Consider the following 24,488-nt stretch of genomic DNA (forward strand, 5'->3'; position numbering starts at 1 on the left):
GACAGAGAACACATGGACTGTAGCCTTTGAGTCACCTGTTCCTGCCGAGGGGCAGAATCTTAACCTCTGGGACAGAAGTCCTTGTGTTCCTTCTTTGCTAGCAAAGCAATGAACCTTCTTTTTTATTTTTCTCAAATTGTGTCCTTTTATTGGATTGGCATCAGGGACAAGGACCAAGCTTTCAGCAACACTGCCACTAGTTATATATTCTAATTAGATGAAAATAAAGTTACCAAAAGGTACAAACAAACTAGGGTCTCAGGCTTGCAGGGAGGCAGCAGACCAACACAGGACGAGACTGGTTCAGACACTAGGGCTTGCTTGAGCCATGCTCTCCCTGAAGCCCACTCTGCTTTAGGGAGTGAACTTTTGCTTTTAATAAACCTCCTCTGGCTGCTTCGCCCCTGCCTCTTGCCCAATTCTTTGTTCAACATGTGTGAGAAACAACCTTGCCTATCCATGCCCAAAGACTGGACGAAGAGGCACAAGCAACAGCAAAAAGCAAGGCTCTGCTTAAATGAAGTTCTTGCAAGATCAGGTGCCTGGTGTCAGACAGCCCCAGAGTGGGTACAACTAGTGTTTTATACCCTAGAGTGCATAGTCCCTCCCCCAGGTCTTCCTTGGTTGAGTACTATAGTATACACAATCTTTCCAATTGTCACCTAGGTTTTACTGTCTCCTTTTGGGTTATTTAAAGAAATATATTTTGAGTTGTCCCCACCTCCCTTCATTCTCAATACCCTTGGATTGAGTGCCTTTTGGCACATACATACTTTATCTCTGTTGGTCAGGCAGGCCCCTTCCTTCTCACCTACTCTTTGTCAAGGGGTTGTGAATTTTTACACTCCAGTGTTAACTGCTTTCACTTTTCATTCTACATTCTCCTCCAGCTGTCTTTTTTTTTTTTGCGAGGGGGGGGGGGGATACCAGGGATTGAACTCAGAGGCACTAGACCACTGAGCCACATCCCCAGCCCTACTTTGTATTTTATTTGAGACAGGCTTTGCCAGCCATCTTTCTTATGTTGCTGAAAGCTTTTTCCTTGTCCCTGATGCCAAACCAATAACAAGGACACAGTTTTGAGAAAAAAGGAAAAGAAGGTTTATTGCTTTACAAGAAAGGAGAAACGCAGGGACTACTGTCCCAAAGACTATGATTCTGCCCATTCACAGGGGGCTTTTATAGAGGTGATTCAGAGAAAATGAAATTGGGAGAAGTTCAGGGAAAAGAAGATTGGGGAAAAGAAAAAAAAATAAGTTTCAAAGCCACAAAGAATATAGTCAAAGTATCAAGTGAATCCCTGTTACACTGACATCCTAAGTCATTTTACATGTAAAATATATTGTATTCTGAAAAATGGACCACTGGACTTTTTATTTCTCAGATCCCCTATTTCTCTTTTTATATCCCTTGGTTTCATTTTCATTTTGTTCTTGTGCCTTTTGGTACTGTCACCAGTCCTACCCATATTCACTGTTTGAGGTGGAAACCACCCATGGTAATGAGTGGACTTTTTAGCAGTTCAGACAGCCATCCCAGGCAGGAGCACTTGGTCAGTTCCCTTCCAGCTTGGCAGAAGCATGTCTTCTCTCTAAGTCTTGATTAAAACCAAGTTACTAGACTATACGCGAGCAACTGTGAACTTCAGAGGAGGAGTCTGAGCAGAGTCTCTTTAACCTGAGGGATGATAAAGTGGAGAATATGGCCAGGATATATGTTCTTAGAAACTGACCTTTAGTTTCCATGGTAGGGAAATCTGTAGTTTTTCCCAAGTAAGGGAGCCATAAACCAGCTCATGATAAACATCAGGGCTAGATAATCATACCAGAAGGGGAAGAAAATAAAATAAGTCCACTTATGTAAGGATGTTAGGAAGACTTATAGGTCTTAAATAGACTCAGAACAAACTTGTGACTCTGACAAAGCTTCTTGTGAGATTTATCAGGCAGTCCTGTATAAAAACCCTTTCTTTATAATCTCCCAGTTTACTTCCTTTTGGGAGAACTGACACAAATATACATCTCTATTTTCATTAAAAAAAAATTGTCTTTTCTCTTAAACTCCCATGTATGACTGGGCATGGTGGTGCATGCCTGTAATCCCAGTCACTTGGGAAGCTGAAGCAGGAGGATCATGAGTTCAAAGCCAGCCCCAACAAATTAGTGAGGCCCTAAGCAACTTAGTGAAATCTTGTCTCTAAATAAAATATAAAAAAAGGGCTGAGAATGTGGCTCAGTGGTTAATCACCTCTGGTTTAATCCCTGGTACCAAAAAAAAAAAAAAAAAGAAAAGAAAAAAGACCAAGTTGGTCAAAATTGATCCTGTTCTTATCTACTCTTGGGAATGTGTGAGAAGCCTCTTGGCTCCTTTAGCTTTCCTCTACCAGTTGTGCCATCCACCAGGAGTGGTCAAGGTCTTGCGACCCACATGTGGCTTCCCTTGGAAGCACATGGGACATTTCCCTGTCCAATGAACCTCCTCTTTGCAGATGTGCACTGATTGGCTTCCTGTTATCTAGGGTCCTGTTAATCTCCCTGATCAGGAGGTTCAGTTGACTCATCAGAGTTGGCTCCTTAGAGGGGTCAGGCTGACCCCTTGGGTCCTGGCTGACCTTAGAGGGCAAGGGCCAAAATATTGACTGGTTTTTCCTTCGCCCTTTTACTCCCTTGACTCTGCTTTCCAAGTTTTGGTTTTAAATATCCAGCAGGCCAGTTTCACCAGTAACTAATATCTATAATTTTATAGTTAACACTTCCATTTAACTGGGGTTTGTATTATAGAAGTCTGCCTTATATCCAATTCTGTCCTGTAGGTGATAGCTTATTATCTCAAATTAAGTCAGGTTGTTTTGTTAGAAAGAGTATTTCTTTAAAACACTAATGGGAAAAGTTATAAAGTTATATAAGGAAAATACAAAATAATAACAAAATCAAAAACATATTCAGTTTGTATAATAGCTTTGAAGCAAGAAATATAACTTCTATAATAACACTTTGGTATCTATTTTGCCTCCACAAAGACACATACATTTATCAACTCAATCACGTATAAAACCCTTTACAAATTTTACATTTAAAAAAAACTGTCTGACAAACTTACATATGTTTTATAATTTGCTCAAACTGTTACTTAGTTTTGTAGTATATCCCTTGTTTATTTTGGAGATTGCAGTAATCTTTGCAATAAAAATCATCTTTTGAACATAACCTAAAATGAGCTTAAGTCTACCCTGCTTTGGAGCCATCTAACATGAAGTAGGGTGAGAGGCAAAGCTTTATCTCAGGTGAGGTGGGGCTCTTAACAAATCTTAGGTAAAGTGATTTATTTCTGAAGTTGGTCTTTGCCTCTTTCTTAAATATCATTTTACAAAGTACTTGTATAGTTTACTGAGTCCATATGAATATCATTAAAACATATAACATCATATCTGAAATGTGAATCAAAACAGAAGGTAAGAGAGCTCCTTTCTTTTTATGGAAAAAAAGTGGCAGAATGCTTCCATGTTTCATATTGTCAGCCTTTAAACAAATTAGGCTCTCCTTATTGTCTTCCAAAAATACATTTAAATTTCTATCCTAGGGCTGGGGATGTGGCTCAAGCGGTAGTGCACCATGCCTGGCATGTTTGCGGCCCAGGTTCGATCCTCGGCACCACATACAGACAAAGATGTTGTGTCCGCCAAATACTAAAAAATAAATATTATTAAAAAAAATTTCTATTCTAAATTAAAAAGAAACCCAAAATTCTATATAAAACTTATTGATAACAGGTTACCTTTATCTAGTTACAAAACATTAAATGACATAAATAAATCTCCAATTAAATTTTCTATTTTTTTATAAGTCTAAAAAAGACTACCACTATTGACAATTTTGGTTTGGAGAACACCAGTTTGGAAAAGTGTTCCCCTCAGCTCTCAGCTGTACCTCTAGTCACATATATTTAGGGTGTAAAATAGACTATAATAACCTAAAATAGCAGTTGTTTACTCAGTTATAAAGCAATCATTTAAAAGACTTTTTAAATGGTACAAATCCTAATTCCTTTAAAATTTAGTTTCCCTAAGTAATAAAATCTAACAGACATAAGAAATTATCTTAATAGAAAATATCAATGTTTTAGACTTTGTTTCATATCAGTGCATTAAAATATGACCTTAGGGGTCTGGGGTGGTGGCTCAGTGGCAGAGCACTTGCCTAGCATAAGTGAGGCACTGGGTTCATATCAATAAATAAAATAAAGGTCCATTGGCAACTAAAAAATTTTTTAAAAATATATGACCTTAGAAAACCCTTTAAATATTTTTTACTGACTGACGTAATAATAGCCAACTCAATCACATACACAAAATTTTTGAGATTTACCTCCTTTGAAATTTACTTAGTCTACAACTTGTTTACATTCTTAGATTTGTCCTCTTTCATCTTGGACTTCAGCACAAAAATATTCCATTTTCATACAAAATACTTTCTCATCTAGAACATACATTACCCTACCTATGACTTTTTATATCTCACTTCTTCCGGTTGTTGACTCTTTCTTTTTTTTTTTAAATATTTATTTTTTAGTTGTAGGCGGACACATATCTTTATTTCATTTTTATGTGGTGCTGAGGATCGAACCCAGTGCCTCAAGTGTGCTAGGCAAGCATTCTACCACTGAGCCACAACCCCAGCCCCTGTTGACTCTTTCTTAAATTTACATTCTGAAAGTAGTCAAAACTAGGAAATTTCTGAATTTCTCCTTTTTAATAAGATGAAATACTTTACTCTTTTTACAGTACTTTAATCAAAATCAGCTGAAACTTTTTATTCTCTGCATATAGAATTACACCTATTAGAATTTTAACTTCTAGTAATCTTGCTGTTAGTTTAGGCCCAGAAGCACCCTTTAAACTGTTTTCCATTTACCAACTTATAAAAACATATTTAATATGCCCAATTATGTTACCTTATGGAATTTAAGAGGTTAAAAGAGAACTTAAATTTAAACTTAGCAGTTGTTTTAGCATTTTAACTTTGCAAATTATCAGATTTCTCCCCTAACAAACACATTCATAAATGTTTATCCCATTTATGTTAAATTTAATTTGCCCATTTTAAACTTCTGCTACCCATGAAAACCAAGGTATCAGACAAACTTAGTTAACACTTTAAATTCGTTATTCCTGCCAAAGAAAAACCCATGAACATTGATTGCTCTATAAACATTTTATAGAAACTAATTTTTTTGTATTAGCTGGCCAACTAGAAAAACACGTAGTTTAGCAATTTTAGTGATCTCTTCACTCTTACCAAAGTAAATTGACCCTTTAGAAATTAAAAAGGAGACTGTCACAGATGTTTACAATATGACCCAGACATTAAAAGGGTCTGTGCAGTTGGGAACATTGGGAGTAAAGTCTGTTAGCCATGGGGGATGTTGCACTAAAGGTTTAGGTGCCACTTGTCCTCCAGGGGGGCAGATTCACTCCCACCATCATCGTTGTTTTTCCCTGCTTAGAACTCTTCAAAGGAAAAGAAGACTTGTACATATGGGATCTTTCCATTTATCTTCCCTTTCCCCCCATTTTTGGTGGGTTCCTGTAACTGAGTTTCCTCTTTTGTATTTAACTCCCTGCCCTCCTTGGGCTCAATCCCCCTTATTGGGGATTTTTGGCACACCCATTTGCTCAAACCCTCTTATGGGAGGTTTCTGGTAAACCCCAAGCTCTTGTTTCATCGTCTCCAGACATTTCCCTTGAAGGAGAACAGAACCGTGGATCAGGACTCGGCACTCACTGGGGACCGGGAGACATCTCAGTTACACACATTCCACCTCAAAATTCCCAACCACCAAGGCTGCAGAGATTAACCCAAGGCGAGAGGCAGTGTCACCAGGAACAACTCCCAATAACCAGTTTTCCTCCCTTAGCTAATGAAGCTGCCTGATTCCCAGGTGCCTGCCTTTCCTGCCCCTTTGAAAGCATTGCTTTCACTGTCCTCCAAAACAGTCTCAGGTATTTCTGTGGCCTCTGGGGGAGGCGTGGGGGTGGGGCATCCAGGCAGAGTGAGACACTCAAAGTGGGGTGGGATGAGTCTCCCCTGGAGATCCTGGAAGAGCCAGAGATCCTGGAAGAGCCCCCAAGTTGTGAGAAACACGCTCACCTGTCCAAGCCCAAAGACTGGACTAAGAGACACAAGTAACAGCAAGAAGCAAGGCTCTGCTTTAAAGACAGTCTTGCAAGATTAGGTACCTAGAGGTCAGGGACCCCCAGACCAGTGGTTTGCTCCCTAGAGCTCAGGATCCCTCCGCAGGTCCTCATTGGCTGAGGATTCACAATATTCCAAAGGTCACCTAGGTTTTACGGTCTCCTTTTGGTTACTTAAAGAAATAGACCTTCCGTAGTCCCCACCTCTATAAGGTCCTTGCTTAGCATCTGGACGGCCATCTTAAGTGACAGTGGCCATTTTAAGGAAAAAGGGTTGATGTCCCACCCAAGGGCCTTTCTGAGAAAGGCTCACTGCTCCCTCACACCAACCCAACCCCTAACCGCCCGCGTTAGGACCCTCTCAGCTCTGACTCCTGAGCCTGGCCCATAAAAGTCCTGGAACCCAAGCCTGTTTTGCCCCTTTCCAGTCTGAAGAGATGGCCTTTGTTGGTCAGCTCTGTGGTATCTCCACCTGGTCTCGCCTTTCATTTCTCACTCACCCATCTCTCCCGTTCCTCTTCCCTTCAAGCTCCCTTTGTTCTCTTGGCTGGAAAGTCCCCTTGGGTTGAGTGCCTTCTGGCAAGTACAGTTTTCTTTTTGTTGGCCGGTCAGGCCCCCTCCTTCTCACCTCCTGTTTGTCAAGGGGCTGTGAATTTTCACCCTGGTATTAACTGAAGGATCATGGAAAGTAGTGTCCCCAAGACAGACCAGGGAAAACAGGGGGAGGGAGAAAAAGAAAGGCAAACAGGAACCGTCCCAGTAGTAATGAGTCCTGAAGGGACAGAGCACTGGGCCACTGACTTTCACCCTTTCCCATCGCTGACTGTGGAGCTCTGGGTGACAGTGGGTCCCAGAGGACAAGACACACAGGGAACCCCCGCCTCGATCTGAGCTTTCATCACTTCCCAGTAACAATAAGTTTCTGACTTTTTACAACTTTTTTTCCCTGATTGCCCAAATCAACGAGTCCTGCTTTAGTGTCCAATGATTAATTCACTCTCATTGTGACATACAAACCTCAGAGCCCCTCTGTAACCAGTGGCCATTTTCTATCCAGAAAGTGACGCCCCCCGCCCCCCAACAAGTTTGCTGATGCGTCCATCTGAGGTCAGTTTCTGGCCTGGTTATCTTTGCTGACATTAACTGCCTGCTCTCCCCCGAGCTGCCTTTCTTACACCCCAAGTCATTTCACATGTAAAGTTGAATTCTGTGGTCTGCAGATGGACCACAGGCTTTTTATCTCTCACAAGGTTCTATGCCACCTTTTGCAGCTGGCCAGGAGGTACGGGAGGGGGTCCTAAAGCACCACTTGGCCCCAGTTCTCTCCGGACTTATTTCTGAGGCTGTCCCATGGATCCACACTCAGACTAACCTGCAAGCTAGGGATCAGAAGGCTCCTGGGGGTGGGGATCCTGTGACTTCACCAGACCTAGTGTGGCTCAGCCTCTCTGCTGGGGCCCTACCCTGGCTCCTTGGGATCCTCTGAGTTTGTCCTGGGTATCTGTTTTCTTTTAATACATTTATGCCTCCTACCATTTTCTCCTAAGTTCCTGGGTTGTTGACGATGATGTGCCTTGGGTATGAGGCCTCACTTAAGAGCCATTCGGGCATCTGCTGCTGGAAGGCTCCTGTGACAGAATAATCTGGTTGTGAGCCACAGTCAGAATTAGCCTGTGCTGAACTCAAGACAAAGCTCAACATCATAGGCACATAGGAAAAAACATCGATCCATCCCAATCCTGTGGCCATACAAGGGCATAGTGGGTACATTCTGTGAGAGACACCCCCCGCTCTCTGGTGGGCATGAAGCCCATCCTATGATTTCATACTCTTCCTGTTTCTCTCACCTCCTACAAGTCTTGTCAGGAAACTTCCAAAACCTGGGTAACTATGCTACCTATTGCTCCCATGAGAATCCAGAATGTACCTAGAACAAAACCAAATGTAAGCCCCTATAAAATACTACATGGACGTCTTTTCCTATCTAAAGACCTTGGGGTAGATCCTGAGATCACTCAGCTCACCAAATATCTTGCAAACCTAGGGGAATTCCAATGGCCATTCAGACCATAGGTGGCTGGCTTCTTCCAGCTCCTGGTAGACATGCTCTATGCGTATATCAAGGGGAACAAGTTGTAGTTGAAACCGGGAGGAAGGCTTTCTGGAAGACCAGTTAAAACCTAAGTAATCCTGAGCACCTCCACAGCTGTTAAACTGGTAAAATAAGCAGTTGGGTATATCTCTCAACAGTAAAGATTGCTCTGACTCTTCCAGAATCAGAACAAGATTTGAAAAAAGACTTTGAAGACCTGGTCCGGTGAGCCAATTGAGGACCTCAAGCTATCTTCAGGAGACAGCTACCCAAGGGCTAGGTCAGTACATTAATCACTAATGTAATAAGTGTTTTGTTTGTCTGTAACCAAATTTGTTAATTGTTTCCAGAACTCTGACCACAAAACTTTCTAATCAAGGTGCAGGAATCTGTATCCTGGAAATGACCCTCACCCATGGCCAGTAATTGGCTCACGTTGGCCTCTGGGAGAATCTTTGGGTCCACAGACCTGTTTAAAACTTTAAACCTTCCCCAGCATATTTTAAATCAATCTAACCTTGGGTTGGCCGAGGGCTGCTGGGTAGACCTGTACCCCAGCTCTACAGGTACTAGAGCCCTGGCCATCTATGCCTGACCATGGGCTAGCAGCATAATGACTCTCTACACTAAGTATCCAGGTGGCCATTCGTTCCAGCTAATGACCTTAGGTGATTTATACAACATAAAAATGACAGACATCACTAAAAAACAATAACTGGAAGGTGATTCAGTTCCTCCATCTATTAAAATAACCCAAGACCTCATCTCACCTGCTATGCAACCCACATGAGCCTATTACAACCCCAATGAGACTCAAGTTCCAGGTGCCCCCTTTGTATCCAGAAGAAACAGAGTCCTGGGCATGACTTGGGTGAGTCAAAAGACCACTTTCATAATCATAACCTGGTAGCTTCTCCCTCAAACAACCACGCCAATTACACAGTAGCTCAATACACCCCCTTTAAACAACCAGTAAGGTTCTTGTGGAAACCATCCTTGAAAAAGGACCAATTGTTAAATAAAAATGTAGGCTACTGTCAAAATAGACCTCTGCTTGCACAAGCATCTTCCCCTGAAGACTTGCTCCAACCCAACCCTTTCAGAATGCTTACTAATCCCCAGTTACAAAAGCTCAACTGAATGTATTCTTTAAAAAAAAAAAAAAAAAAAAAAAAAAAAAAAAAAAATATATATATATATATATATATATATATATATATATATATATATATATATATTTTTTTTGTAGTGGTTGCTAGACCTTTATTTTATTTATTTATTTATATGTGGTGCTAAGAATTGAACCCAGGGCCTCACACATGCCAGGCAAGTGCACTACCGCTGAGCCCCAGCCCCAGCCCTGAACTGAATGAATTCTCATTGATATGTTGGGGAAAACAAAACAAAACAAACAAACAACTAATCAACCAATCAAACAAAAAACAGGCGTTGGAAGCAGCCCCCGACCAGTCCTATAGTCCCTTCCATCCTCTGACTGGGGCTACATTAGCTGAAACCCTATTCACATGGGGATTTGGAAATAGAAAACCCATGTGTTCACAATCAAAACTAGTTTCTTTATAGAAACACCAGGAATCTTCTTCCTATGTGGAACAAATTCTTCCTAGTGGCCACTGACCAAGCAGATGGGGACATGCACACATCTAGCTCTAAACATAGATATAGCCCCTAATGATCAATCTCCACTCACACATTTAACAGCATCCACTGGAGCTCAACCAGTTGGACAACTAATTCCTGTGCTGGGGGATTGGGAGTAACTGCTGGAGTGGGCACAGGGAGAGGAGGACTATCGACCTCCCTCTCCTATTTTCGGGGTCTGTCTAAAGATCTCTCTGATAGAGGAAATAGCAAAAAGCATAATTACTCTCCAGAACCAGAGATTCAACAGCAGCAACCAGTCTCCCAAACCGGAGAAGACTTGATCTATTAACTGCTGAAAAGGGGAGATTGTCCCTTCCCTGAGGAAGAATGCTGTTTTTATGTAAACCCCTCTGGGATAGAGAGAAGCAGCAAAGAAAGAAGCAGATTGTGCCTTTAGGATATGCAGCAATTGTCAAGAGTCAAGGAAATCATGGTCAAAAATTTAGAACTGGATGTTGATTACTACCCATCAACAGGACCCCTTTTGATGTTCCTCCTGGCTTTGTTTCTTGGACCTGCCTATTAAACCTACTAACAAGTTTCTGTCTCCTCATCCAGGGTCTCAAACTCCTGCTGGTGCTAAGCAGGGCTTCAGACCAATCCCACAAATGAACCTGGGTGCCTTGCTGTCTCATTTGGACCAAATAACACGAGTTCGGTGATTCCCAATAGGCAGGGATGACAACCCCCAGTGGGCCTGAAGCAGCTACAGAAGATGGGACTTCCAGCCCCTCAGCCACCCAAAAAGATTTTTGGGATCATGTCTCTTGTGGAGGGGAGTAGGAGTTTAGGGACATCAGGGTGGTGGAGGTGGGGTACAAGAAAAATGCCAGTTGGAGCATGGACTGGGAGAGGAGTTGAGCAGTGGGACCACCAAATGGCCCGTGTGTTTACCCTAGTACCTTGGCAAGTTCTGTATTCTAATTAGGTGAAAATAAAGTCACCCCTAGGAACAAATGAGGCAGTGTCTCCCATCAGGACTGCAGGGAGGGAATGAGGCTCAGACTCAGGGCCTTGAGCCATGCTCTCCCCTGGGCTGCTCTGCTTCAGGGAGTAAACTTTCAATAAATCTACGCTGAATCTGGCTGAATCTCAAACTTTCTGTTTGTTCAATTCTTTGAGATTCCACATACCTGGACCCCAACTGGACCCTCCAGGAGTAGCACTGTCATGTTTTCACTAGAGGTACAAATACCTGTCGTTGCACAGACCACATGCAGTTTCTTTCACTTCTTTATTCCCTGGCCCTGGCACAAAGTAGGTCAACTTTAGGTCGAGTGGAGTGACTGACTTTGTTATGTGTTTGTTACCGAAATATTTCTACCAGCAGAGACAATCTCCTGCATGAAGCAAATAATATCAACACATAGGTCTGTTGGAGAATCTCTCAGTAAGTGAAAAATAAAACTGTCTTTTCCCGCACAGTAATTTGAAAAGGGAAATGTCACTGTATATTACAACAAAAGAGTGCCACAGAAGAAGGATTGGAGTTGAGTAAATAGCCCCAAACAGAACTTTCCAGCCAAGGGATGAACACATACCATGAACAGGTCAGCAGAAGTGGACAGGAAATGTGCAGACCATCTAGAGGGTACAGGTTGGGCATAGGAGAAAATAAGATCGAAGTAAGAGGGGGGAGAAACAAGCACCACGAATCTAAGCAAAGCACAGTTGGTTCAAGAAACCACCAAGGACTCACAGTTGGGAGATTCCTGGTGCAAACTCTGTCCAGCAGTAGTTTTGAGATGGATTAAATGGGAGGGCTGAGGATGGAAACAGAGGCTCTGCAGGGAAGGGGGCAGCCTGGAAGAATACTAAGGGGGGGGGGGCGGCTGGCAGTAGTGAGCTGGAAAAGCCTTACAAAGTTCAGAGGATCCAGCTGGGATGGTTTGATTGGCATCTTTCTCTCACAACCACCTGCAGTCTTAGACAAATGACTGAGGGGGCCCTGGGAAGCAGGGAAAGCAAGGGCTCCAGGAAATGGTTTTTCTGCATCTGAAACTGCAACATTCAATATCAAGACACTGTGTCTGGATGGGAAGGAAATACCTGAAAACGTGTTGTGCTAAACACGTTGGATTTCGGTATCAGGTCCAGTTAAAGCAAGACACGCAGATAGTATGGGGAAATTTTCTTCATTTTTAATTTACAGCAGAAAGAATATAAAGCATTCAGAAAACATTTTCCATATTTTAAGGGCAATTCAAAACATTTTGCATGGTTTCCAGCAGCTGAGTTCTTCAACAGATCCATTGATTCAATGATGCTTTACATGCACAATTACAAAAATAAAACTTACAAAAAAGAAGACATCTAGACTAGTTTTACATGCAAATCTCAGGGACCCCCCATTGGGCGCCAACTACTGTGTGGAACTGCCATAAGCGACCGTGCAGCCAGAGAGGGGTTCGTGTTATTGTCTTTATTTCGTTCACACAGTACAGCTGATTTCGAATGGGTAACAAGAATAGCAATTAAATCTTCAGGAGACAGAATAAGATTAGCTATTAATTTTATAATGAAACCCTACTCCTGGCACTTGGGAATTCAGATTATCCAAGAAAGCTGCGCTTACCTATCATCTTATATTCAAAATTAAGATTTACAACCAAGAAAAAGCGGTCAGAAATGCTTTGTTTCAGTGGAAGTGCATTTTTTACCTCACCTAGGATTCACAGTTGGAATAGTAGGTTTTTGTAACTACTTCCTATTCCCTCCATGAGAACCGCCTAAATCTATGTAAGTCTCTATCTTCCAGAATTTTCTAACTTATTCAGCTAATAATGCAGATGTGAAACAGTTAAAAAAATAAATGTGAGGGTCAAAGCAAATCCACTGAGGTCATTACTCTGGTCAAAAGATCCGTTGTTTGTACCATAATAAATGGAATAAATGTCTCCAAATGCAGTATTAATATAGGATATTCTGAAAGAGCTGGCTTTCACATTCTGTTCCCAGTTTCGAATGCAATTGCGTGTGTTCCTAAATTACTCCGCGTCCTCCTACAAGTCAAATTGTGTCAAACAATGGGTGTTCAGGGGACTGCAACATAACCCACACATTTAGAAACAAAATTGAGTCAGGTCAGTTTACAAATGTACAGGTGGCTCCTAGCTGTGGGGCTGTCACTGTTGTCAAAGCTGATCACAAGCAGAAAGACATATACTGTACAGTAATTTGAGGTTGGCAGTGAAAGGAAGTAATTAAAAAACAAGTACAATTATAGAAAAGGCACCAAGAGCACTGACCCCAGTTTTTACCACAATCTCTTTGTATCTACCTTCCTTCCAAAAGACACCAGTTTAAAAGCTTATTTGTGAATATTTTTAGGCTTCACAACAAGCCTTGAGTTTTAACTCGAAGTTGGCAGCCAGAACCAAGTAAAAACACCTCAGCTTTACACCAACTGATCCTCAGACTCCACCTGGGGGTTTTCAACTGGCATCAGCAAATGCAGACTTCATTCTCTCAATCTGACTTGAGTAGTTTAATGTTTAAAAGCATCAGATTTCTTTGGCTCCTCATTGTGTGGAGAGAGTAACATATTGTGGCATCCCTACGAGGCTGGTCTGCATCTTTTTCAATTTTAGGTATTTTTTGTGCAATTTGTATTAATTTTCTGATTTCCAGCAGGAGATATGAAAACGTGACATTTTTCTACTTTTCATACTATTCCTTGTGTCAGGTGTGATCATTCTACGTGTTCTTTGTTGGAGTGAGTGGATGGTGTTAAGCTATATACGGATTCATCTTATGATTATCTGTTTTGCAAAAGTAACTTAATTTTCTTCAGCAATATTAGCATTCACATTACTTGGCACCATTGGCAAAAAAATTTTAAATAAAATAAAATAAACTCCTGGTAGCCAAAATTAAATGTAAACATATCCTTTTTTTTTTTTTTTAAGTAATGTTACTCTGCCTTTTTTCCTAAGTCTAAATACAGTAGCTCTTTTTTTTTTGCAGTTTAATCATGCTTTAGCAAAATGTTCTTCTAAAGAACATTTAAAATAAAGTACTCTTATAGTGAAATAAAGTTTTTTTTGTTTCATTTTACAGACCATAGCCACTAATGCTTTGCTTTTGTTCATTTCTTTTTTTCTTGATTTCATGCACATATCTCTGTTTTAATATATACAATATATACAAACAATACATCCACATTTTTTTCTTGCTCGTTCAGACAAAACTATACAAATAATTTTATCTTGCCACGTTATTGACCTTTGTGAATAAAATATTTAACAATTAATATAATCCCTTTCAAATATTTTCTCACTTTTCATTTCTACCTTCTATATATACACAGAAACCACTTAGTTTGGATGGGATAGAGCCAAAAACATGGGATTTACTGGCCAGAACGCAGCACCACACTGGTCGTTTAGGTGGTAAATGTCCAGGCTAGGTTTATGATTCCTTGGAATGACTAGTTTCCAAGGTCACTAAAAAAGGCTACATGCTTTACCAATTCTTAAATAATTCTCATTGCACATAAAAGTAAGGCAAAAAAATTAAAGTGCTGAATGTGAGAAAAGGGACAAGATGAGTGCTATCCTCGCAGGTTCTTGGGAGGTGGTAGGGACAAGAACATAAATTTAAATTCTGTAAGCTGTTTCTCTTTATTTCCCATGCATTACCCGTTTACCACACACCCGCCCCTCTGCAAATTTCCACAAGACATTAAAACCTGCAGATTTTAAAAGTTGCATTAAGTGTGCTGTCCAGATTAAAACAAACAAACAAACAAACAACAAAACAAAAATAAAACAGTGAAGGAAATGAGAACACATGGATCCAATAAAGATTTGTATGATCTAAGCCCTCCACTGAGAATCAATCCCAAAGATTCAGCTTCTTGGAAATAACCGACAGGGGCAGGTTCAGCATTCTTTTTTGTTGCTAGTGTATCCCCACCTTTTCTTATCTATATTTTTGGTATAAATATTTGTACAGTTCCACACGATGTTTGAATACAGCCCTATATGAGAAGGAAAACGGCTTCCTCCTAAGAGGAAGCCTCTTTCAGTTCCTCCTGGTGTCTTGTTTTCCTATGATCCAACAGAAGATTGAGTTCCAAGATGTCTTGCTGATCAAATTAAAAGTTGTCCATGAAAGTGCAAATGCAATGACCAAAACATTCCTGTTAAAATCCTGCAGCTGATCTCCCCAGAACTGCAGAGGGATTGTGTGTGCGTGTGTGTGCGTGTGCGCGTGTGTTGTTGTTGCATGTCTCTGCTAAAAACAGAAATGAAAACAGTCTGAAAAGCAACGTCACATTGCTAAGGGATGCTGCTGTATGTCTTCAAGTTCCTTGGCCTTTTTCAATTCTTTCACTCTGGAAGAGAAACAAACAGAACACCAGGCGATGACTATACAGTGAAAGTGCCACCCGACAGGGGCCAGGGTGTTACTCTTCCCTCTGAGATGAAAAGCCAAAACAAAACCCCTTTTGAGGACAGATGGCAAAGGAAACTCCTGTGACACTGCTGGGAAGATCATCCCAGGAGGACGCCTGTACCCTACTTAAGGTGGTTTTTAAAAATTTTTTAAGAACTTTGTCCTGTACCAGGTCCTCTAAGAGCAGTGTGAAATCAGTCTGTTGTTATGAAATATAAAAATATGTTCATCTTGGAAAATTTTATTCAAGTAACTTCCTCCTCTGCCTGCTGGACCACCGTGAATGCCCAATTTTGCACGGCGTAGAGTAGGGGAACCGAACACACTTTTTTAAGCTTTGGATAGACCTGGGGATCGAACTATTACTTTGCTCACATGCTCAATTGCTAGCGACCACACAATCTGCACGGCTTCTCTTTCCTTCATGAACTGTGGAATCTGATTTTCCTATTCTCCTCCCTTTGCACCCTGTAATTGTGAGGATGTTTGGGTTCCCTCTCAGAGCTCCCAGATGGACGGCAGTTGGGGCAATATGGAAAAGGTACTTTGTTCTACTTAGATTTATTGTAGCAAACAAATTTAAATGGAACTAGTAGAGGCTAAGTTATGGAAAGTTCCTAGCAGCTGAGTATTAATTATCACTTCCAATCTATATTTTTAATGTTAAAAATTTGCTTCCCCCACCCCCCTTAATATGGTGGCTGATGTGGGAGGGTGTCAGGGAAGCACTTGTAAACTAAGAAGATCTCTCTGTGCTGACCAATGATAATGAGCTTGCCTTAACAGCAGAATGATCATATGCAAGCCAGTGCATGCTGTGCACGTCTCAGTGAGGAACTACAAACCATGTTGTGAGGTTTATTTCTCAAAAGTGTGAGAGGACAGCTTTAGCCAAACAGGAGCAGGTGTCTCTACCTCAGCAGCAGGTCAGGGAAACACACGATTTATTACAGGCCTACAGCGAGGTTGATAATTTCAAATACTGTTTCCTCATTCCCTCATGGTAAGGTCTCTCCTATTATCTTGTTATACCAGTAAATTAAAATTTTAACATTCATGCTTGTTTATTTTTTATGTGGTGCTGAGGATTGAACCCAGTGCCTCACAGGAGCGAGGCAGGCGCTCTACCACTGAGCCCCAGCCCCAGCCCCTTGTGCTTGTTTACTTTCTAAACAGACTCTTGATAGCATTTGGGCAGGAAGAAAAAGCATTCTGGAAAAAAAGTGGTAGGCTTTCTGCAGAATTAACACACACTGGGAGTCAAAGGCTCTCCTCAGCCAGGAGCAACAGAGGAAACTGAATTCACAACCTGCAAGCATCATCATTTCTGAGGATTCTGCAAAAGTTGATAAAATCTCTTCAGAGAGAAGATGCTCTCTTTCAGAAGAAAAGATAATTCATTTTACCATCAGTGATAAAAATTATTGTTTGAAAACTTGCTTATTTGTCCTAGTGGTGACATATTCTAAGCCCAGCTTAGTCTAGGTGTGATTTTTATAAATGACAATGACCGACGCTCTACCTCCCAAATGGTTGACTCTTAATAGCTACATTTAGAACACAACTGCTATGTTCCTAACTAGATCTGGATATTAGTTTTAATTTTATAATTAAGGATACCATTTTTATTAAATTTTAGGGTAATGTGAGTCATATTACAGTATAGAATTGTGCATCATTACAGGTCCCTAATTTTGGACATGCATACTTGATAAATAAATGGCTTTTTAAAAATTGAAACATGCTACAGTCTGTGTTCAATTTTTAAACATGCAATATCTATACTAACATCTCTTTGCTGGAGAAATGCAAGGCATGCACGGATGCCAACTTTACTTCCGGACATGCAACATCTGTACTGTGCAGATCTGTTTCCTGAATTCCTGCAGAATGTGCATGCTACTTCAGATATTACATCTTATTTCTGCACTAGCACAGAACTCATTCACAAATATGCAACAGTGACTCCATCACTGATAAGATTTCTAGAATTTAAAGAATTTCAAATTGAAAATCTGATAGCAAAAACACACATATCCATTCACAATTTTTCTAATATGAACAGGAATGCTTTACAAACATTAAATTCATCATCAAGATGAAATAGAAAAGGAGAGTGAATTATAAACCAGAAAGGCTTTATTTAGTCTCATACCAAAGAATCTGTAATCAGCTGGTCAGGGAAGGTATCACTTAAAACATTTTTCTTCTAGTTAAAATGGTCACAATTGTTTTTTCATTTTCCCAGTTTCTTTCAGATCTAATTAAAAAGTCAACCAAGTTTTCATAAGGTTTTTAAGTTATCAGGTAAATACTCTGCTAAAATTAGTGATGTCCTCACAGACTAAGTTCAGGATAGGTGCACATCCACACATAGGAATGTCTGCAGAGGAGACACAAGGACGTTCCAATTTTCAGATTTGTTTTCTGGGCTTCTGTAACTCTCCTAGAGCTCTAGAGGAGAATCTAGTTCCTGGTTTCATCAAGAAGTTACCACAGTAAAGTAGCATTATAAAACACATCAAAATGACTTCACTAGTAAAGGAAGAATGAGGAGTAAAAGAAGAGCTTATGATCCAGTAGCTACACATTACTGAATATTGTCATCTAATGCAGCACTCACAATTCTGCCATTCTATCCAATTTGTAAATTAGAACTTCAGATTGATAAGTATTAAATAACCTGTCCCAAATCATACAGAAAATAAGTGGCAGAGCAGGGATGTGAGCCCACTGTGGTCTGACTTCAGAGCCTACAGTTCTGCCATTCCACTCTCCTGCTTCTAGTAATTTCTCAGGCTAACTAGAATTTTTATAAATTCTTGCTTTATTGGTTTTTCCAAAAGACTTACAGAAAACATGCATTTGGAAAGTTTCTAAAATATGAAATGAAGCTGACAACAATATTTTCTTAATTCTGAGATGTTGCTCTTTATGAGACCCTATGTTGATTTAATTACAATGTTGTGGGGGCACAAAGACCCCCACATAAGATGTACTTGATTTATAACACAATTAAATTTAGAGTCCTAAAACATGTATAAACAATGTACCTAGAATCAAAGCAGCTTTTTAGCTTTGATCTCTCATCTATGATTCAGACTGTGTTGATTTTTTTTTTAATTTTTAATATTTATTTCTTAGTTTTCGGCGGACACAGCATCTTTGTATGTGGTGCTGAGGATCGAACCCCGGGTCGCACCGCATGCCAGAGCGTGCTACTGCTTGAGCAACATCCCCAGCCCAAAGGATTTAGGCTTTTTTTCTTTTTCTTTTTTTTTTTTTTTGTGGTGCTGGGGATTGAACCCAGGGCCTTATGCATACAAGGCAAGCACTCTACCAACTGAGCTATATCCCTAGCCCCCTGTGTTGATGTTAACTTACCTCTGAAAGTTCACATGAAATTGAGAGACACTCACCCTCTGTCCTACTGAACTCATACGTGGGGTTTTAGGTTCTTTGAGGGCAGATTATTAAGATTAAATGGGATGCCTAATTTTTGTTTTAAATCAAATGTCAACTGGGTAGATGTAACTGAAAGTTACATTGCCTCCAAAGAAACGGAAAATGATGATATTCCTGAAGGGACCTGGAATAACACCTGTTAGAAATCTAAGAAATAGATACTTCATTCAGAGTGTTCCAATCAGTTAAACTGGTTTTGCCTTATCATCAGAGACATGATTAATCACTAAAAGGCATATGTTAACAAAAAATAAATCTTTACCAGCAAGGATACATAATAAAAGTTTAACTATTATCATCTCTGGGTTATTCTCCTTTCTTATTTGTAGTTGTGAAATTAGCTACAATGAATATGTGCTTCTTTTCTAATAATAATAATTATTATTCCTACCTTAAAGAATGTTTGAAAAAATTTATATTTTGCTATCCATCTGTTACTATTATGTCTTATTAAAGTTACCTGTACACAGGACATAAGCTGAAAAATCAGTGGAGGAAAAAATTCATTTTCATAGATCAAAACCAAAATTACTCAACTAAATTTGTTTCACTGATATTACCTGTGTTATAAACATTTTTTTTTCAGTATACAAACTTGGTATATATTTGAAATTGGAATGATATTGAAAATCCAGTGGCTGTGTTGTTTGCATTGATATAACTTAGAACACAGGTACTCAAAACTTTTATTGAGTTATATTACACAAACTTGCTAAGGGTTACTGAGTTTTTGGTAGTACAATCATGAGGCTATGAAAGAGCTGAACCTAAAATGTCCAGGTTATCTTAAAAAAAATCCCATCACATAGAAGACAGGCAAAGTGGTCTTCATTGAGGTCATAAAGACAATTAATGCTGGGAGAAGCTGTGGCTTCTACAGGTGCAAGGCTACTGCTTCCCTAAGAGCTGTGTGGACTACATTCCTGAACCTCACATCAGTCACTTAAAAAATACTCCTGTTATTAGTAATCAGGACAGTAAGGCTTTGACCTGTGACCATTCAATGATTAAAATTAAAGACAATCCCAGGATTACCCCAAGCATTCTAGGCTGAAAATAATCACCACCTTGGGATACTCTGGCAGTCTCAACAAAAAAGAAAAAAAAAAAAAGGTGCATTGTAATGTACTGAAGTGATGTGGTAAGCAACAGCACTGAAAGCCAGCAGAAGCCCACGGGTTTATTTCCATCAGACGTCCAATGGTAATTCATGGTAAATGGAATAGGCCTGCTTCAGAACCTTGTAGCAAACAATGCTCCATGGGAAAAGCATAAGGCAAAGCCGCTTCATTACATCTACTCAGTAATGCTCAGCCAGAAATGCTTCATGAGTCAGTGGATTTCGGCAGGTATATTCTTGCAATGCTGGACGTCAAGTATACAGGGCAGCCCGATGTGGCTTTCTGTTTAGTTACCTGTTGCTCTGAGATCTGCAATAGCTTGTGGGGAATTTAGGAAAAGAGAGATCTTGCCATTTTCCAGAAATTTCATTTGGATTGCAAAACAAAAAAGACAGAGAGGCCCAATAAGAATGACACAGAGCATGTTGTCTGCAATTTAACACACACCACTGTGTTCCAAAAATATTCATTTCCTAAAAGAGGCAAGTAAGACAAAATTATTTTGGAGATTTAAAATATACCCTTGATGATTATCCCCACTCATTTCTCAAGGAACATATGGTGTGCCACTTGGAAACTAGACCTCAGGCCGGACTTAACTTGGGACCACATTTGTTGATCTTAGCCCACTGACTACTTTTCTCGAACAGTACACTTCTGGGCATTGTCAGAGAACTGTCCCTTCAGATGACACAGCAAAAGGTGTGAAGGATACATAACTCTCAGAACTTGGTTGTGACCACTGGAGACATTTCACAGGGCTGCTCTCAAGCACAGGGTGAAGCTACTGTACTGAAATCACTACTTACCAAAATGACTGTCAGCTTCTGGAAAAGTTAAAGTGTTTGCAAACCTGGCTCTCAAATATAGACGAAATCTGTTGTTTAAAAAAGGTGCTCAAAATGCGCTATTTCTCCTTCCTCCAATTAAGGCTCTTTTATGCCAGAAGACAGCTTTACCCACCTTTACTGAACATGAGTGACTGGCTAGCAATTTAAGAAACAGGTTATTTAAACAGCATTATTTCCACTGCTGATAATTATCTGCAGTGACTATAAAGCTTATAAAGCCCCCTTGTGGAAACACTGTCTCATACAGGGAAAGAAATTTTTCTAAGAAATAGAAATGGAAAACCATCTTCTATCCAGAAAAGCAGGCTCTTTCTTTAGGCAATGAAGTCTTAACACCCTGAGAAGTCTGCTACGTAAGATGATGTTTGCCATTTCCTCTACCTGTGATGTATCTCGGTTTTCCTGCTGTGGCAGTGAGTAACATCCTGCCAGGTATACTAAGTCCAGTTGGAAAGTAATATTTTCAGCATTTAAAGTTTCTTAAACCTTAAAAATTCTTCAGTGGTTTGCTGAAGTTGGTTTATCATCTGAATTAACTAAAAGAATTGAAACAGTTGGTTTAGTATCTCTCGTGAGTAATGAAATTCACTCAAGTATACAATTATGTGTCTGGGACAAAAACAAAACACCCCTGATTATTTCAGGGATTTGGTAACTTTATTTTCAGTTACTAGATAAATCAGCAGCTAAGCCTGAAGGAAAAGCTGAGTAAAAACCTCAGCTGGACTCAGGGAAGAACATGGGGAGCTTCTCTTGGCCTTCCACAGGCAAAAAGGAAGCTTTCAGGACACAGAGTGCACAGCTGCTGTGCTGCTCTGCGGAGCCTGCTGTGCCTTCACTCTAAGGAAGGGCAGTGCCTACCTTTTCAGAGATCCTTCTGCTCATCATCCCAAGAGTGTGGATCAATAACAGCGTTTTACAAACACTGCACCACAAAATTTAATTCTTCATGTTTTCTTTTTTCTTAATATTTTTGAATATTATTTTTCAACTTATCAACCTTAAATGTCTTAAGTATGGTGTACTTTATAAATTAAAAAAATAAGTATGTCATCTTTTTTGACATAAATTCCAGGAACATAAATCCTCCGAGAATGCTCAGCTCCCAAGATTTTTAACATGGGGACCACTAGAGGGAGTGCCATCGCAACATTCCTGAGGGAGAAGTGGAGGGCATCTGACTGGTGGTTACACAATGTTAAACATACAAGCTGCTCCATGGATACTGTGATCACCGTTAGATAAACGTTCCTACACCAGCAGGAACCCAACACCTCCCTATTCCTCTCTTCGGATGCCCTGAAGACTGTGCGAGGCAGTAGGAATGTTACAAGATTCCAACTTTCCAAGTCCAGTTCACAACAGAATGCAGCAGACATTAAAGAAATTAAAGAAGGGGCTCTGTCTGGCACTGAAAGACATCTTCAGAAATGTTCTCTCAAAAAGGATCATGAACATAGCAAAACTAACAGAGTGCAGAAACAACCACTTCTAATGGAAGGTTGGCCCCTTGCAGCAGGCTCTGTGAACACAATGAATATGCAATACGCCACCACCTTCAGGTAAACTGCATATCCTAGGGCATGTATATGTTCGTGGAATCGGTGGCAGTGGTCATTGTTTTTTAATGAAAATAAAAATTGTCTATGTTTGCAGAAGGTGAGAGGGAATAGAGAGACAGAGATTTTTCTCTATTTTAAGCAGAGGAATCTCTGATCCGGCTCTACCACACGGAAAATGCACCCAATGGTAAACAATTGTCTAATAGTAAAGAGGATCAACTGCTGCTTTTTAATTTCAAAACAAATTTTCCTTCAGCAATTGTTCATGGTTTCAAAGCAGGTAAGACTTTAAGTCTTATACAGATAAGCTCATTATTCAGGAAGAACTTAAAAAACTCAATTCTATTTCCAAGTTGGCAAACTGCAGACTGTGGGCCAATCCCAGCCCAGTGCCCATTTATGTAAATAAGAACACAGTTATGATCATTCTTTTATACATTGTCTGTCTGTGGTTGTCTTCAGGCTACAACATAACAATTGTATAGTTGAAACTGACTGTATACATGACCCAAAAAGTTGAAGATATTTATTCACTGGCCTTTTAAAAAAAGTTTGCCAACTCCTGGTATAAAATATAATGAACCAATATTAGTAGCAATATAACTAGTTAGATGCAAAATAATGTCTTGCAGAAACACTGAAATTTTAAGATTTTTTTCTCCAATATTAGGAACTGAACCCAGGTGTTCTCTACCCCTGAACTGCTTCTCCAGCCCTTTTAATTTTCCACTCTGAGACAGGCTCTTGATAAGTTACTGAGGCTGGCCTTGAACATGTGATCCTCATGCCTCAGCCTGGGATTATGGGTGTGTGCCACCACACAAGTTTTAAGATTTTCTGAATTATGATCTCAAAAATCTTAAAAACGACCAAAGTATTAGTGCAAGGCTAGGAAGAGGACACAATGAATCTGGGTGATAAAGACAGCCACCTCATCTTAAGACTACATAAGAAAAAAAGTGATCAAATTCACCTAAATGCAAGTCCAGTACTGGTGAATTCCTTTCCTAGCTTTTAGAAAACAATTTTCTGACACTAAATCTTTTATTATAACCAAGATGTGTTATGGCTGCATCTGGCAGAGAATGCTGCCACACTTATAAATGAGAAACGTACTCTAAAATCCCAGGCCAACAGTGTCTACTGAATACCTATTCATGATAACTTATCAAAAATATGAATTCCTTTGGAATAATCAGTCCCAACTGCAAAATGGAACACAACGACTTAGGACCCTTTCCTACGTGTTTTTTATTCAGCTTTACCCTTACATGCTGGGGTCTGGTTTGCTCACTATTTAAATGAGTGTCTGAGGCTAGCTCTAAAAGGGCAGTTTTACCCACTGACTTACCTCATGGCATAGCAAGGGGAAAGAAATTACAGAATGGAACTATAGGAGTAGGGTCACAGAGAAGCAGTGATTCTGAACAAGAAACAGACTGGCTTGGGGAAAAAAAAAAAAAAAAAAAGCCTAGTACTGCCGAGTGAGCCTTCTTGCTTTATATATGTTGACAAAGCATTAGTTGAGAAGATTTAGTATAGCGAATTATTTTAACACAAAACCCCTCTTGCTTACTGTTTTCTTAAAAGACAGTTTTGCTTAGACTTCCACTTGTAGCCAGCCATGTGTGTCTGCAGAGGCTCCTTCCACCCAGCCTAGCATGCCCTGCGGTGGCCTCAGAAGGTCCCTCCCTCCTATTTACTCATGCATCTATACAGTTACTGCCTGTGTCTGTTCTGCTGTATAAAATAGCAGTGTTAGTAATTAGGGTTAGTTTATTTTATTTCATTTCATTCAATAATGGATGTGAAACTTACTGGCATACCTAGGCTGCAGCCCCATGCAAGCAAGCAAAAAGCACAATATTGAAAATGGAAGATAAAGATAAACTGGCTAGCAGGCAGCTAAACTCACCCTTTTGTACAGCCTATGGTCCACCAGGGGGCTTTAGACAGTAAAACAACACCAAAGAGCTATTAGCATTAAGAGGGTCACAACAGAAATCTTAAAAATAGCTTTAATTCAACCAAAATGAGTATAAAGTGGTTTCTTTTGGGGGAAGAAAGAAAAGGAGCAGGATGGTAGGGTGTGTGAAATGAGCAGGTAGAAAATTCAATTTATCCTTTAAGTCTTAAAACACA

General features: G+C 40.1%; 1 protein-coding gene across 5 annotated transcripts in view; it reads right to left on the bottom strand.

Moving 5' to 3' along the window:
* Window positions 1-12,124: 12,124 nt before the first annotated feature.
* Window positions 12,125-24,488, bottom strand: part of Camta1 (calmodulin binding transcription activator 1) — a 762,517-nt gene continuing 750,153 nt past the window's right edge. For 4 of the 5 annotated variants that reach the window (XM_076861374.2, XM_076861379.1, XM_076861376.1 and 1 more), the window contains 2 exons: window positions 24,262-24,292; window positions 15,186-15,285 (listed from right to left, as the gene is read on the bottom strand). In XM_076861374.2, coding sequence (XP_076717489.2) covers window positions 15,253-15,285; window positions 24,262-24,292 — 64 coding nt within the window. In that variant the 3' untranslated portion in view covers window positions 15,186-15,252. Of the gene's footprint in view, window positions 15,286-24,261; window positions 24,293-24,488 lie in introns of all 5 variants that reach the window. The other variant, XM_076861377.2, reaches the window with a different exon arrangement.

Source organism: Callospermophilus lateralis, chromosome 7, assembly GCF_048772815.1.
Source record: "Callospermophilus lateralis isolate mCalLat2 chromosome 7, mCalLat2.hap1, whole genome shotgun sequence".
NCBI classification, from domain to species: domain Eukaryota; kingdom Metazoa; phylum Chordata; class Mammalia; order Rodentia; family Sciuridae; genus Callospermophilus; species Callospermophilus lateralis.